The following is a 17,768-nucleotide window of genomic DNA, read 5'->3' as shown; positions in this document are numbered from 1 at the left end:
AGCAAATCTCTTAATTTGTTGAAATAATTCACAAAATTTAGTAGCTTTGATTCCTATCCATTTCTGATAATTTTTATGTAAGACCTTTTTGAGAATTGTTACTTTCTGTAATGTAACTTAGCAGTGAACTTGGAATATTGATGAGTACAGAGAATTTCCTGAATATCCTACTAATAAATGAAATTAAGTAGTATCTGAAATTTTTCCTCTAGGTCATACACCAAGCAGGGAGAAGGAAATTTTCTTTCAGTGTACCATCTTTGGCAAATACTGCCAGTCCTTCCTTTGACCAGTTACTTTTTTCTTAACTCCAGATCCACTTAGCAGGAAGTGACAGGAGATGCTGAAACAGGATGTTAGGAATATTTTTTTTTCCTTTCCCTGATTCCTTTCCTTGTCTCCAAATTATCTACACTCGTGCAAGCATCTGGAGAGTTTATACCACAACTTGATGTGCAAGTTCTATAAATAGAAGATAACCAAAAATATTTTTCAAAAGAAATCAGTTGTATATTTTGAGAATCACAAGTTGTTGTTTCTTAAAAGCCACAGTAGCATTCAGCAGGAAATTTTGTTTTTAATTTATTTTAGCTGTCATCTCTAAGTCAGGGCCATTGCAAATATGTCAGCACCATGAGAAGAATAAATAAAATATACTCTTCTAAAACCACTCATCCCCAGTTGTAACTAATACATTAACTTTTAGGAGTAGGGTAACTTGAACCATCCTAAACTCAAAATGTAAGACTTTTCCACCCGCAAATCCACCCCCAGGAGGAATTAGATCATATTTGCATAATTAGGTGCAGTTATTTGATTCACTGTTTTGGTGGTTGAGATTTTCATACAAAGGAAAGATTCTAATTTTAAAAATTGTTTTTCTCAAATTTTCTAAAATAGGTATTTTGAGAGTATTTTACAGCAAAATACAAGTGACAGTTTATATGAAGTAGTAAAATAATGTCTTCAGAAACGAACACTCTAGTGTTACTTTAAAAACTAATGTCTGCTCCTGGTGCTTATCATCACCATTTTGAAATCTCAAAACATTTGGAATGCCAACAGCCTTTTTTGGTTAGCAACAGTGTTTTGGCAAAGGTAATTTACACAGGTAAAAGAGGAAATAATAATGTATATCTTGAAATGCCTCACTTAAATACCAGTACATCATTAGATGATCTTATCAAAGAATTTGTGACCCCTCATTTCCACTATTTGGTCTTTTCTTCATCATCACCATCACTCTTAGTATTTCTAAAATAAGTGACAGTGTCCCACTCTAAGTTCATTTTGCCTAATTTTTACTATTTCAACATTATTTAAATTCTGTTGTCTTCTTTATTTATAGATTTAGATATCAGAGAAATATCAGGAACTTCCAAACAAAAAGAAATACTGAAATAAATACTTCTTGAATTGCCAGGTTTTGCTCTCATACTTGACTATAGGAACAAGTATACATTTTGTTAATGCTGTCTTATCTCTGGAATCTTTTTCCTATTTCTTTTTAAACTCCTGAAGTCATTCTGTAAACAGAAGTCATTATGGAAACTTTGTGGAAAGAAAATGAAAAAGAGGAAACCTTTTAAATGATTTGTTATTTAACAGATCTTAAAACTTCAAACCATAGTTTCATAATGTAGCTGTTACTGATCACAGATAAACATCTGGTTTTGAATGCTTTACTTTAGTGTACATTTTAATTTTGCTTCAAATTTAGAATATGAGATTTTTTAAAGCTGTTTGGGTATTTCGTTTTTGGTGTTTCTTTTTTGTTTTTAAGTCTTTGTGGGTATCCTTTATGTGTAGCCTGTATTTTTTCTTTTCTCTCTACCATCAGTAGAGAAAACACAAATCTAGTAACATAAATCCTTATACCTGAAAACAGCCTTTTATTGAAGTCAGTTATATTTGAAATTCCACAAATCAGCAAGTTCACATTCTCCAGATGTCTTCAGTTCTTATAGTTAACAGCTTTGTTAATACCACTGCTGGCCTATTAATAATGAATATTTTCTCCTAGATTGATTTCTTACTGTTTTACATTACTTTCAGATATGTTTTCAGGAATGGCATTTTTATTATTAAATTTGAAATTATGAAAGTGATCTCCATATAGAATAATATTAGACCTTCTTAGAAATTTAAGAAAATATTTGCTTCTTATTTAGAGGAAGTAAGTAGTCCTCTAGTTTATCATGGTTATGAATATACATTTCATGGTAACAATTGTTGACATAAGTCTGTGTTTTTAAAATATATTCTTACAAGACAAAATTTGTTTTTGTTTGTTTGTTTTAATTATATTTTCAGTGAAAGAGTTTCTAGCCAAAGCCAAAGAAGACTTTCTTAAAAAATGGGAAAATCCTGCTCCGGTAAGGAATATCTAAAATTTTCTACTATTTAAAAGTCCTGTTATATAAAAATCATGATTCTTGCCCAGGTAATTTACTATTTAAGAAATTGTAAAATAGCATTAAACATTCAAGTTGCATTTTAAAAAATAAGCTTAACATAGGAATTTTACCATAATATTATAACATTATGTTTTGATTTCCTAACTAATAATTTTATCTAGACCTAAATTGGAGAAGAACCTAATTTCCATTACAATATATGATTACATAAATTTTGATACTAATTATAAGTTGCTACAAACTCTCGATATTTTTAATGTATAGTAATTTTGATTTGTGCCTTTGATACTATCGTGCAGTTTCAAATTCTTAATCACAAATACTTAGTTATTGGCAACATACCAAGTACACAGGGATCCTTTTTCATAAACATTGGCTGGGGTAAATTCTACATAATTTAAGTACTTTAAATTGTAAGTGAGACCTAAAAACTGAGTATTTAAAAGAGCCATTTATGTTTGTCAAAAAGTCTATTTTTAAAGTTAAAAATAATTAATGAACTTTAATACCAAATTCAATTTTGAACATCAATTTTCCTACCACAAACATTTTTATTTCAAGTATCTTTTTCACAAAAAATATTTAATTCTAAATATTTTTTGAAGATGCCATTATATCACCATTTTTTATAAAGATACTAAGATTAAAAGCACGAACTGTACTTTAAAACATAGTTACTCTAGCAGTCTTGAGAAGTTAGACATTATCTAACATCAACACTGAGGAAGGTGAGGAGGATGGCACATTTGAATGAAAAGCAGTAACTAACAAAAAGAGATGTTCTGTTTGTTGTCTATTACCTAAATCTGCTCCCATTATTTACTTGGGAACTATATTAAACATTTCAGTTGGTGGTGTTAAGACCAAAAAATTAAGCATTAATCCATAAAATTAAATAATTCAATCAGAATTCTAAGAGCTTTTTCTATCTTGATATAGAATCTCATAGCAATTTAAAATCATTAGAAATTTGAAATTAAATTTCATGAAACAAGTTTTATAACTTAGAGCTGCTTGCTCTCTCTGTAATGATTCAGCAAGAAGCTATGCTATGTCTCCAATGGCAAGCTTTGATTTGTAATAGAGATTAAATCCAATGACATTGAACTGTAGTAACTCTCCAGATTTCTTACTTCTACTAGAATCACATCACCTCATATTTTTCTCAAGCTAAATACTATAAAGACTGACACTCACAAATACTTTTTTCCAAGATTTTCATGAAGATCTTTGTAATGAAAACCTATTAAACAAATGGGTCAGCAATTACTACTTGTGGCTATTTAGCACATAATTTCTTCCCACTAATTTTCATTTTGTTGTGGCAGCAACAAATTCAATAGATTGATGCCTCCAATTCTTTGCTTCTATGCTATAGCCAAAGCCAAACAAAGATGTTTGCTCATAACAAAGCATCTGTTGAGAGAGAAAAAGAGCCTGATTATTGTTCTGAGACTCTGACTTTCAGTTATCTTTGTGGGAATGAGGAACTCTTCTTCCTTATTATTACTGTTTTAGGTAATACCAGGTTATTATAATATCAGAGAAAGAGCCATTAGGATCTTCATGCTGTTATTTTCCAGTCCTTTAAGCTTGTATAAAGATAGAAATGAAGTAAGACAGTGCTGTCTTCAGAGGTAACTCTAGTGAAAGGACTCTGACCCTCAGTTTATTTATTCATTAGAATTATTTGTGAGTACAGTGAGACTATGACTTCCATGATTGTCCATGTCAATATACTGCTGGTCAGTATGGGATTATTAAAATATGGAATTTATTTACTAAAAGTTTAATACTAGGAATTCATATTGGAATTCATTATGCCCTTTAATATTTCAGCTTAGGCTCTTATTTTCTCCCATTACTGTTGTGCTTTGTTTTGCAATATAATTCTCTTTTCAAATATTAGTTCATTTCTTCTTATTCAAAGGGAAAAATAGAACCAATAGCCTGGAATCTCAGTAGTCTTTTTGTATTATTTTTAAATGGATAATTTTAAATAATCTCTTCTGACTATATATAACTAAATCTATTATAGCTACCATTGTCTTATGAGAATTTCTAATTTTAAAGTTTATTTTATTTTTCACATATATGTAGAATAATGCTGGGCTGGAGGATTTTGAAAGGAAAAAAACCCTTGGAACGGGTTCATTTGGAAGAGTCATGTTGGTAAAACATAAAGCCACTGAACAGTATTATGCCATGAAGATCTTAGATAAGCAGAAGGTGAGTGTATTTGTCTTTATTTACCTGAAGGATAAACTTCAGTTTTATCAGCTAGATTATTAAACAGATCCAATATAATGACTTTCCGTTGATATCTGCAGATAATTTTATTGTTGCATTTAATTTCATTCTTATTTATTGTGACTCTGATACACAGTTAATAAGTATACGGGAATACATTATTATTTCAATAATGTTATTTGAATAAGTTTGTGTATGTTTACTAACAAAATAATGAATTCACCATGTAAAGAACAGGCATCTTTACTACATTCTGCCTTGTGGAAAATGCAGAGATCAGTTGTACTGGATCTTTAGATTCAGGTAACAGAAACTTGGTGATTTTATTTTATGATTTGTTTTGATTGACAGTGGAAGGCCTTTGTTTGACGTGATTGAGTTTGCTGAGTTTAAAATGTCAGTTAAACCAGAGAAAAAGTTGGAATACTAATACTATAAAAAATATCAAATGATTGTTATATACCTGAAACTAATATAACGTCAGATGTCAATTTTATCTCAATAAAAATATTAAATCGTTTTTGAAAAACCAGGGGTTTTTTTTGTAGTTGTTGTTTTTAAGATTTTTATTTATTTGACAGAGAGAGAGATCACAAGTTGGCAAAGAGGCAGGCAGAGAGAGAGGAAGGAAAGCAGGCTCCCCGCTGAGCAGAGAGCTTGATGCAGGGCTCGATCCCAGGACCCCGGGATCATGACCTGAGCCAAAGGCAGAGGCTTAACCCACTGAGCCACCCAGACGCCCTGAAAAACCAGTTTTTAAATTTTTATCGCATATTGGTATATCTGATGAATCTGGATGTCTGAATTGTTTACACTTTAATTGTTAAACTTCTGTTTTCCTGGTAATCACATACAAGTAAGGGGATGTGAAAGAAAATGGTAAATCTTGAATATTATCTTACAGTTATTATGTTCCCAAGAATGACATTTTGGCTTACTGGAATATAGAAAAAATATAGGAAAAAAACCAGTACTGAGCTGGATGTGGAGTAAACAGTACTGAGCTAGTAGTCAGGGATACAGATAGTGGCTACACTGATGCTATCCAATAGAAATAGAATGTGAGCCACTTAAGTAATTTAAAATTTTTTAATAGCCACATTTAAAAAGTAAGAAGAAATAGTTGAAATCAATCTTAATAGATTTTATTTAGCTCAGTGTATCTAAAATATTGTCATTGCAACGTGTAATTAACATAAAAATGGAGACATTTTACTTTCTTCATACTGAGTCTTCAATAGGTGATGTATATATCACACTTACAGTACATCTCCATCTAGGTTAGCCACAATTCAAGTGTTAAATAACCACATGTTAGTGTGGCTATCATGTTGGACAGCACAGCATTTGACTGGTCTGAAGTTCAGTACAAAAAGTGCTTTAAAACAAAAACAAATTTAACCTCCAACATGAAAAGGAGTAATGACTTACATCTCTCTAAAATTAAATACACCCATACACACATTTAGTTGTGTATCTTTGTCTTCTACCCTTTTTCATATAACCTTTTTAACCATGCTTCCTGAAAAAATAGTTTAATCATTCTATCCACTAAGTCACTTCCTCTTAAGTCTTTCACCCATGATAATTTAACTGTCTCCTTATTTATCTCCTTCCTCTTGCTATTTCACTAAAATGGCTCTGCAAGGGTCACCAATCCAGTGTACTAATCAATAAAACCAGTGGGCTCTTTTTACTCATTTTTTTAAACAATTTTTATTTATTTATTTGACAGAGATCACAGGTAGGCAGAGAGGCAGGCAGAGAGAGAGGAAGGGAAGCAGGCTCCCTGCTGAGCAGAGAGCCCGATTCGGGGCTCCGTCCCAGGACCCTGGGATCATGAGCTGAGCCGAAGGCAGAGGCTTTAACCCACTGAGCCATCCAGGCGTCCTCTTTTTCTAATCTTATATGACATTATAGAACCTATGACTGTGCTAACCACTCCCTTGAAACTGTCTTGTCCCTGGACTTCTGACACCCTTTGTTCTTCTAATTATGCTCACCCCTCTGGGCTCTTCTTTTTTAGAGGCATTTTCCTGTTATTTTTTTCCTGTCTACTCTTTAAAGATTGCTAATCTCAATCTCTGGACTATCCCCTTTTCTTGTTTTCATGTTTTATACCCTCTCCCTCTGGACTCTGTCCAAACTTCGATTCATCTTTGAGCCCTGTACCCCTAATTTGTACAATCTGAGCACAGAGCTCTTAGAGACTGACTAGTCCTTGCTCTAATTTTCTAGATGAGGTCATTGGGTCTCAGAGAGAGTAAGTGACTTGTACACTTGTACTGGTAACACACAAAATGCTTCAAAATTCTGATTTGAATGAAATATTCTTTATTAAATCTGTCATTAAAGTGTTATTATCTGGATAGGCCCTAATATTTTGCTATCTTTCTTAAGGAATTAATAGACTGTGCTTTAGTCATAAAATATTAAAGGGATTACATAATATGCCATTTTTACATTTAAAGTATTTAGGGAAGAAGTTCTTAATTCTTTTTTTTTTCCTTAACAAGGCAGTGACTTGTTAAGTAAATTACTAAGAAGTTTACCCCTTAGATAAATCATGAAAAGAGAGTATTTGCCACCCTAAGTCATATCTGCTATGGCAATATTCTGAATCCATTCATAATTAGGACAAAGACTTTATATTCTGAAATTTTTCAAGTTTATTTATTTGAATTTGATAAAGGTAAGTAATAAAATAACACTCCATGATCACCTTCTTTTCTGTTAATGAAGTTACAAGCCTTTCAATTTTGGCTTCTCCTATCTTAGGGTATATGGGTTAAGAGGAAAATAGCAGTACAGAAATTAAGGAAATTGCATTTCTTCATTCCATACGATTGTCAAGCATTGCTAGGAACTGCATATTTACTGTATCAGTGAATCTTCACAACTTTGCATGACATTAATCTCCTTTTTACGGCAGTGACCTTTCTATTCAAGTAGTTTTTCCAATATCAAAAAGGCTAGTAAGATAAACCAAGAATTTGGCTAGGTTGGTCTGATTTCTGTGCCTGTGCTTCTCCCATCCAAGTACTAACCAGGCATGACCCTGCCTAGCCTCCGAGATCAGAGATCAGGCGCGTTCACAGTGGTATGGCCGTAGACTGTGCCTATGCTTCTTAATTTTTCCTTTGAAATGTATTTGTAACTCCTAAGATCCTTTCTACCATCACCTAGTTTGGTTGGTCCCTCATTAATGATAACTGGGTTTTCACAATAACATCTTAATTTCCACAACCCCAGACTTTGCACCTTCTATTAATTCACCTTCCTCACTGCCAAAAAAGTTTTTCTTACCATATCATGTAATTTTATTTACTCGCTCAAAAAGCTTCCTAATACTAATTCAATACAAGCAGAACTCTGCATCCTACTTCCAAATTCTTCATAACTATCTTCCATACTCTACCATAGTCTTATTTCACACTGTTCCCCTGCATGTCCTCTATTCTCTACTTCTCTGATTGAAACTTGACTCCCCAGGAGTATATGTGCCATGCTGGGTGGGCTGCAGGAGTATGTGATGATATAGAGCCCATCTTCCTTATCAAAAAACTCCTCAAGTATTTGGCTAAAAGAAAATTAGCCAATAAGTAATCATTTGTAAATGCTTTTAAATATACATATTTAAGCCAACAGAAATATTAAAAAGTAAATATGAATTTTATATGCATGTTGAAAATAAAGCATGGACTAAACCCCCAGGGTTACTTGTTATTTTTTTCTCTGCATTTAAGGGTATTTTCTTAAATACCAAATCTTGAGAAACACTGTCCTAAGCTTTTGTCAGATAAAACTAGCATTCAGACTTATCTTTGTGTATTGCCCCCTTTAGGTAATGGTTCTGGATATTAACCCTGACCACACTATCTCCTCTGTCTTTTCCTAATCTGTGTTATCTATTCATCTGTAAGGCTCAGATGAACCCTCACCCTTTTTAATAGATTTTAATAACAGTTCATATTTTTTGAGCTTTTACTTTGTGCTTGGCACTGTGTTAATCACTTCACATGCATTATGCGACACAGTCATCTTTAAAGTATTATTATCAACGTTTTATAGATGAAGAATCTGGAATTAGATTATGTATTGGGCCTAACATAAACATTTTTTTGTCTGAACACTTACAACATTATAATTGGCAACTATTTGCATATTAATATTCAAATATTCATATGCCATACTTCCAAATAGATTTTTTGAATTAACATATAATGTATTATTTGTTTCAGGGATACAGGTCTGTCTCACACAATTCACAGCACTCACCATAGCACATACCCTCCCCAGTGTCCATCACCCAGCCATCCTTTCGCCCCCACCCTCCTTCACTGAGAAAACCTCAGTTTGTTTCGTGAGATTAAGGGTCTCTTATGGTTTGTCTCCCTCTCTGGTTTCATCTTGTTTCATTTTTTCCTCTCTTCTGTGATTCTCTGCCTTGTTTCTTTAATTCTGCATATCAGTGAGATCACATGATAATTGTCTTTCCCTGACTGACTTATTTCGCTTAGCATAATAGCCTCTAGTTCTAAGTAGATTTTATGCAGCATTAAGGCAGACACTTCCTTGTCTTTATCTCAGTTGCATTATTGTGCCTTTTATGTAGTAGTATGCAAACTTCAAAGTAAATTAGATTTTAATTAGTTAATTAGTTAACTTTTTCAATTAACTTAAAAATTAACTGGGCATTTGTGCTTTGCCAGTTCATTTATCATATATATATCATGTATCATTTATTTCTAATTGTTATGCCCTACATATGCATAGTTGGCTTAGAGATATAATGCAGAAAGCCTTTCTATTACAGTTTTTATTACTTATTTCATATTACTTATTTACTTATTACATATTACTTATTTCATATTATCAATGCCTAACTGAAAGCCTACTATATCAAAATATATAGATATAAGCATATGTTACATCTAGACAATGAAGTATTATTCATCACTCAAAAGAAATGAACTATCAAGCCATTACTAAGTGAAAGAAGCCAGTTTGAAAAGGCTATATAGTCTGTGATTACAACTATATGACATTCTACAAAAGGCAAAACTAGGAAGACAGTAAAAAGATCAATGATTGCCTGTGGTTAGTAGGGAGGAACAGATGATTAAGTGAAACACAGAAATTTTAGGACAGTGAAAATACTCGGTATGGTATTATAATGGTGTACACATGTCATTCTACATTTGTCCAAACCCACAGAATATACAACACGGAGAGATGTGTCAGTGTAAGTTCATCACTTGTAACAAATGTATCACTCTGGTCAGGGGGGATGTTGATATTGTGGGAGGCTATGCCTGTCTGGGGAGGGGATTCTCTTGGAAAATCCCTGTATCTTCTGTTCAATTCTGTGAACCTGAAACTGTTAAAAAAAGAATAATAAAATAAATAATAAATTTTTTAAAAATCTATTTTTTAAAGTAAATATAAAGCAATAGTAATCTTCCAGCTAATGTTGCATAATTTGTTGTAGTAAGTATGGACTAATTAGTTATGTAACTGTTATTTGAACAGAAGTGGTCCGACCACTTCATATTGCAGTTAAAAAAACCAAAATCCTAAGGGTTGAAATAACATCCCCAAAATCACAAAACTACTTGATTAGAAGGCCTAGATTAGAATACAGATCTTCTGACTCTGAGTCAAGTATTCTTTGCTCAGTATTATTTTTATACTATAATTGTATATGCTAATAACTCGATGGTATATATACCTTTCTTATTTATGTTCAACTTCTTGAATTCACTGACAATAAGCCTCTAGCAAGAAAGAATGCCGCATTCTAATGATTTGCACATATACTGGACAATTACTTATATCTCCCTAAGGTCACCTCTTCTTAAATTAAAAATAGCATCAATGTGGGATAGAAACATAGTCTTCAAGAAGATAAGTTACTTTCCCCTGCTATGTATTTGATTGAGTAGACAATCCGGAGTAGCCTTGATTAATTCTAAATGACCTATTTGTTATAAGACATAGTTGGGTTTTTGCCGATATTTTGTGTGTCCTCTCTTGTGACTGCACAAATTAAATTTTTAGAATTTAATCTTGTATTTATTCAGGTATTAGGAAATGAACAGATTGCTCATTTTTACCCACTGTTTTTCAGTTATTGGCTTTTCTTCAATCCATAATTTCCTTGCTGATCTTCTGAAGACCTAAAATCAATACCAACTTATTGTAGTGATTTGTACCAACTACTTTAGTGGACTGACTATATAAGTCATTAGGAGCTAAGTATTTTCACATAGCAGTTTTTTAAGTACTGTATTAGAAGTCTTTTTCTTCTTAGCTTTTACTTCTTGACTGAAAATCATAGTTGACCTTCATAAGACCAAATTTTAAATCTTCTGTTAGGTATTTCATTTGAATCTGAGAAACCTCACTGGTGGTTATTATCGCCCATATTCAACTTAGTTATTTGCTTATCCAAGCTCATTATTACATGAAAAACATTTTAAGTTTTTTCTTTTAAATTATAGTGAGTTTTAAATTCTGTTTAAGTATGTTAAATATACTTGTCTCTCAATCACAGGTTGTTAAGCTGAAGCAAATAGAGCACACCTTGAATGAGAAAAGAATATTACAGGCGGTGAATTTTCCTTTTCTTGTTCGACTGGAGTACGCTTTTAAGGTAGATTTTACAATATTCAAATAAAATATTTTTACCCTCACATATTTTTAAAAATATGAAACTGTGATAAGATTCTAAGCCAAATGTTAAACCTGGAGAATATGAATAAACAAAAAAAGTAATATATTTAGATTTTACATAATTAAATCCTATTGTGCTTATAAACTTAGGTTAACATTTGACAAGGTTTTGGCTCTCCCTAGGGAGATTTTTAAAGGTAATATGTAACTTCTCATGAGATGGTATTATAAATTCAAATATTTCAGTTTATCAGAATCCATAGAAATATCTTATTAAGCAGTTCTTAAACTCATGCAAATGACCACATATGTTCCTTTTAAACCTTTTCTGATACAATTGTACCATCTTATTTTCCTTAGTAATTTGTTCTGGTCTTTCCATTTATACAAGGCAGAATAGTCTTTGGCCTTCCATTCAGGTATCTCATAAGGTTACACAAGATTTATTCTTGAAGTTGGCAGCTTTTCAGCTCTTTAGAATGATTCTTGGCATCTCTGCAATATTAATTCATATGAACCATTTTAACATTTTTTCCTTTTTCTCCTTTATTCTTTAAATCAGATGAACTTCTGTGTATTTAGGATGATGTTAAAAATCATTAATCTCTCTGACCTAATTTAGTACATAAAATGTAAACATTATTACTTTTGCAAATTGTTATTTTAACTGTTATTCCTTTGCATACACTATAGCATTAAGTCATTGCCTCAGTGTCTAATTGTTCAAAAGTTAGTGTTCCCTGCAAGGACAGGAACAGCAAAAATCCCAGACTAATTTGTGGCAGGAATACTAGGAGAAAATAAAAATGAATTCCCCATTGTTGAAAAATGAGAGCATCTTCCATTTATTCTCTCTTTCCCAATGTTAGTAACCTCTCGGGTGGATTTTAAATTTGTCTTTTTCTAATTTGACATGGTATTATCTTAAAAAATTTTCTTGAAATAATCTAGGTTTCATAATTTTGATTTATTGTTTTTATTTGTTCATAGGATAATTCTAATTTATACATGGTTATGGAATATGTCCCTGGGGGTGAAATGTTTTCACATCTAAGAAGAATTGGAAGGTTCAGGTAATTAATATTTTACCCTCCTCAAATCTTTATATTCTGTGTGTTTGTTTAAAACCAATTTTTTAAGTTTTGTCAATGCTAAAAATTTATTTATTTTTATTTAGTAATATGTTAGCTATATGAAGAAATTATGTAGAAACATTAATAAAAGGCCACACCATACTGAGTTTTAAAAAAAATCAAATGAAAATAGTACTGGGTGGCTCAGTCAGTTAAGCGTCTGCTCAGGTCATGATCCCAGGGTCCTGGGATGGAGCCTATGTCTGCTTCTCCCTTTCCCTCTGTCCCACCCCAGCCCACCCCACCCCCAACTCGTGTGTGCTCTCTCTCTCTCTCTCTCTCTCAAATTTTAAAAACCTTTAAAAAAAATAAAATGAAAGCACCATGATACCATTGTAAATATTCTACCCTTGGTAGGTATTATGAAGGTCCATTATTTAAAGAATTTCTAGAACACACAAAATTTAATTTAAACATACCAATATTAATTGAACAAATATTAATACAACTCTGGGAAAGAGGTTTGCATAAAGATGAAGATAAGAAAGGGAGTACCTAGGGACGCCTGGGTGGCTCAGTTGGTTAAGCAGCTGCCTTCGGCTCAGGTCATGATCCCAGCGTCCTGGGATCGAGTCCCACATCGGGCTCCTTACTCAGCAGGGAGCCTGCTTCTCCCTCTGCCTCTGCCTGCCATTCTGTCTGCCTGTGCTCGCTCTCTCCCTCTCTCTGATAAATAAATAAAATCTTTAAAAAAAAAAAAAAAGGGAGTACCTAGAAAAGATAATAACAGTATCATAGTGGTGAGATTATGAAAGTTTGTTTCAAATAAATTTAATTCTCCTTAAAGTTGTTGCTATATTGAGTTTTAAATATATACATGTAATTTGGCCATCTGGATGGCTCAGTCAGTTAAATGTCTGCCTTTGGGTCAGGTCATGGTCTCAGGGTCCTGGGATCAAGCCCCACATCGGGCACTCTGCTCAGTGGGGAGCCTGCTTCTTCCTCTCCTTCTGCCTGCTGCTCCCCCTGCTTGTGTTCTCTCTCTCTCAAATAAATAAGTAAATAAAATCTTTAAAACAGAGTTTATGCCTTATCATTAGGTTATCACTGAAAAGGCTACACAATTTTAAAAATAGATTCTGTTAACCTTACCTGTGTGTAGTAGTTTGTAAGCTACTACTGTTTATTAGAAATCACTAACAGAATGAAGCTGAAACCAGAGCAGGTCCAGCTTCATTTAGCACATTATATCATTATATCATGATGAAAGTGTGTGCAGGAGTTCAAACTGGGCTGATGGTAATCTGATTCAGAAAAAAATGATGATTGATTCAGATTATCACAAGATCATATTCAATTATGGGCCAACATTAGAGTTATTTTAGTTACCTGAGGCCTAAGCCAAAATAAATTTATTGACCTAATATGATAAGACACCTAATATGTTTTGGGCACTATGCTAATGCAAAGTAACTTCTGTTTATTTTTAATGATTCCTTTCACCGATTTTCCTCTCTCCTACTACTCTTGTCCACAAAGACCCAAAATCCTCAGATTGCCCTTTGATAATTCAAAGTTGTACACTGAAGCACTACACCTAAACCTGTCTTCAAAAACTATTTTGTCCATTTTTTATAATTACTAACTTCTTTCCTTTGCAACTCACCACACTCGTATTTCTTTAATATTTGGTACTAGGAGGAAAAACAAGTTGATTGCAATAATTCACACTGAGACACTGTCTTTTCTGATCTTTCACTTGTACTGCATGTATGCTTAAGAGGTTACTAACTCCTATCTTAGAAACTTTGAGGCGACAAGAATACTGAGTTCTTGTTGAGCATGGCTTAACAATATTGTTGAGCATGGCTGTTACAGCATTTTCAGAAATATTTCTGAAATATTTCAGAATATTTCAAAATATTTCAGAATATTTTGCTTTCATCCTTTAACAATTTGATTACAGATCTATGTAATGTTCATGTTCCTCCATTCAAATATCAGTGTGTGGAAATAAATATAAAATGCTTAGTGCATCTTATATTCTGATAAATTTATATTTATTTATAAGGTACTAAGTGCATCTTGTATTTACAGATGCATGGAAAATTGGAGGGGACCTTGCAAGTCAAATGTTTCCAAAGTGAGGGATGTTTCAATGACAAGGATGATTCTTCCAGTTTCCCTTTAAAATGTCCCTCCCCCCAATTCCTTGTCATACAATGTATGGTACAGATTTTACAGTCTTGAGATGGGGCTGGAACTCTAAAGGTATTATAAAATATTTTCCCCTAAAAGTATTTTTCTTTACATATTCATTTATTCAACAAATATTTCCTAAGCATCTGATATGTATCAGGCTAGAACCTAGGAAATATAGTGACAGGCAAAAGGAGCAGCATATATAATCTTTTTTGGAATTTCTATTTCTGGTGCTGAGAGATCAAATTAATGCCAGCCATCCTGAGGGAAATTCTATTCATAGTTCATGTTATTTATTGAGGACATAAATCTGAAAGTCATTGTAGTTTATCAGGCCAGTTAGCAGAATTCATTGTATACACTAGCAGATGAAATAGAAACTCAAATTAGAAAATCAGTAAAATCAGTACATCCTTGGAGTAATACTCAGAATGTAGCATCAACATTACAGTGATCTATCAGTTGATCTAATTTGTGCATACAAGAACTGTACATGTTTATACATACTAGTTACACCTATGTTTATATATCTGTATAAACATGGATAGTAAAAGATTTGGAAATTCAGACACTAGGATTGTATCTATGGTTTCTGGATAGCATTATGGGTGCTCTTTATTCTTCATCAATGTTTTATGATTATTTTTTATAATGAGATTGTATCATTTTTGTAATAGGAATAGTGTGGGTGAAATGGCATTAGTCTTCAGATTAATTCAGTTAAACAACTTCTGTGTTTATTTCTGTGAAATTCTTTAAGCACTTAAATTTCTGAGAAAGGTAGACAGAACCTATCAACAGTAACAATGCCCTGATAAACCATGTAATTGACACATTTGCTTTTCAGTCATTCTCAAGGTCAGATATAAGGATAAAGACATCAATATCTTCTAATATGGCCAATAATAATTTAAAATAAGGTGACTATTTTAGAGTTATATTTTTCTTCAATATATGCTGCTTCCTAAGTATATTAAAAAGTATTATTACTTGAAGATAATTCAGAGGTTTAGTAGATATTCAGAAACTAACAAGATTCTTTATATATGTTTAAAAGAAAAAATTTCTTTTTGCTTCTAAAATATCTCTACCCTATATTAATTTTTTATGTAATCTACTAATTACCATGTGTTAACTCATTTTATAGAAAAATCAATGTTTTTTTCTTTGTAGTGAACCCCATGCACGGTTCTATGCAGCTCAGATAGTGCTAACATTCGAGTACCTCCATTCACTAGACCTCATCTACAGAGATCTAAAACCTGAAAATCTCTTAATTGACCACCAAGGGTATATCCAGGTATGACTTGAACACATTTATATAACGTATTTGAGAATATACTAGGTGAAAGTTGTTTGTATTTAACCTCAACTACCAATATTGGATTTCTTTTTTTTCCTTGAGCGAGACAATTACTTCTTCCTAATAGCTTAAATTGAGCTCATGATTCTGCCACTATTACAGAGACCTAAAATCCCACCAAGAATAGAACCTGTTTATACCTCCCATAGTCTGTAGCTGTGAACAGAACACAGGCTCCTACATACAGAAATATATAGAATAGCTAAATTTGTGAGTTCTCATTTAGTGCCAGGCATTATTCCAAGTGTTTTACATGTATCATCTTTTTCAGTCCTGATAACCTTATAAAGTTAAGTACTGCTGTTATCCTCATTTCAAGGCTAACAAATTAAGGCACAGCAGGTGACATGGGCAGTAGTGTCAGAATTTGAAACCAGCCTGTCGCCAGAGTCTTTGCTCCTTTAACACTACACTGCAGCTGCCAAAGGGCCCTGGCTTCCAGTACTGATCTAGTGGAGGTGTTTTCTTTCTGCTGCTTCTATCAGTAGAGTGAGAGCATCCCTTTTTACACAGTTACCAATAGGTTCTCCTATTGATGCTTTTGCACTTCTAATGACATAATTCATGGCAGAGCATATCCTGGACTCAAGGAACGCTTTCAGCACTGCTTCATTTTTGTTAAAACTATCTACTGTTACCTTTTTTGATGTTTATTTCTTTGTTTGAGTCGGGGAAAAGTTCTCCAGAATAAACCTTCAGTCACTAATAGTGGCCTGCATGGATTAGTCTCAATTACATTGACTTAATTTTTTTTCCCATGGTTTTCATTTTAACCCTGATTTTTAACTTTCAACTTAAGTATGATAAATACATTTATTGTGAATTCATGAATGTTCACAAGTTTGTTTGTTTGTTTTTTTCTTTCATAGGTTACAGACTTCGGGTTTGCCAAAAGAGTTAAAGGCAGAACTTGGACATTATGTGGCACTCCAGAATATTTGGCTCCAGAGATCATCCTCAGCAAGGTATATTTATAATCCCATTATGCAAGAAGTAAAAATATAAGGCATGCATCACTGTAGACTTTTAAAAAAGAGTTTACTGATCTAATATTAAACTTCTGTCTCATCTAAATTATGAATTTGTCTAATTACTAAAATAATAATTACTTACAATCTACCACTAATCCAGTAACCTCTCAATTTTAACTCTGGATCTAAGAGAAAGAGTACGGTAGAGCATAGGAAATATAGTCAATAATATTGTGATAACTTTGTATTGTGGCACATGGTAACTAGATTAATCATGGTAATCATTTCATAATACATATAAAATGTTGAATCACTGTGTTGTCCACCTGCAAGTAATACTGTATGTCAGTGCTACTTCAAAAAATATAATGTGAATAAATCTAACCTCTAGATTCATATTTTTTTTCCAATTTTACTGAGACTAAGTGCCATAAATCACTGTATATATTTAAGGCATACAGCATCATGGTTTGATTTACATAGACTGTGGAATAGATTACCACACATCATATCATATAGACGTAGTAAAAAGAAAAGGAAAAGTCCATGTTTTGAAACAAAAAGCATAGCCTTTTCATAATTATTCCCAGTAGCAGGAGTGTGGGAAACTTTTGTATGTGTTCTCCCACAAGGCAAATGTAAAAATGATAGGTACTAGTTCTCAATTCTTCTTCTATTTCAACTTTACCACTTAAATGAAAGAAATCTAAGCAGAGTTCTTTTTATTTTAAACAGGAATACCATAGCCATTGAATAGCCTTTTTAAAGATAGTTTTACTTTTCAAAGCAGTGAAGATGTCGTGAGAGAAATTTGTAT

The 17,768-nt window shown here is 32.7% G+C and overlaps 1 protein-coding gene across 9 annotated transcripts in view; it reads left to right on the top strand.

Moving 5' to 3' along the window:
• Nucleotides 1–17,768, top strand: part of PRKACB (protein kinase cAMP-activated catalytic subunit beta) — a 129,747-nt gene that overhangs the window by 91,809 nt on the left and 20,170 nt on the right. For all 9 annotated transcript variants that reach the window (XM_032361125.1, XM_032361122.1, XM_032361123.1 and 6 more), the window contains 6 exons: nucleotides 2,314–2,375; nucleotides 4,518–4,646; nucleotides 11,224–11,322; nucleotides 12,333–12,415; nucleotides 15,791–15,917; nucleotides 16,850–16,945. In XM_032361125.1, the coding sequence (XP_032217016.1) occupies nucleotides 2,314–2,375; nucleotides 4,518–4,646; nucleotides 11,224–11,322; nucleotides 12,333–12,415; nucleotides 15,791–15,917; nucleotides 16,850–16,945 (596 nt within the window). The remainder of the gene's footprint in view (nucleotides 1–2,313; nucleotides 2,376–4,517; nucleotides 4,647–11,223; nucleotides 11,323–12,332; nucleotides 12,416–15,790; nucleotides 15,918–16,849; nucleotides 16,946–17,768) is intronic.

Source organism: Mustela erminea, chromosome 10 (genome assembly GCF_009829155.1).
Source record: "Mustela erminea isolate mMusErm1 chromosome 10, mMusErm1.Pri, whole genome shotgun sequence".
Classification (NCBI taxonomy): Eukaryota; Metazoa; Chordata; class Mammalia; order Carnivora; family Mustelidae; genus Mustela; species Mustela erminea.
The sequence above is the reverse complement of the archived record's forward strand: the minus strand, read 5'-3'. Positions and strand labels throughout refer to the sequence as shown.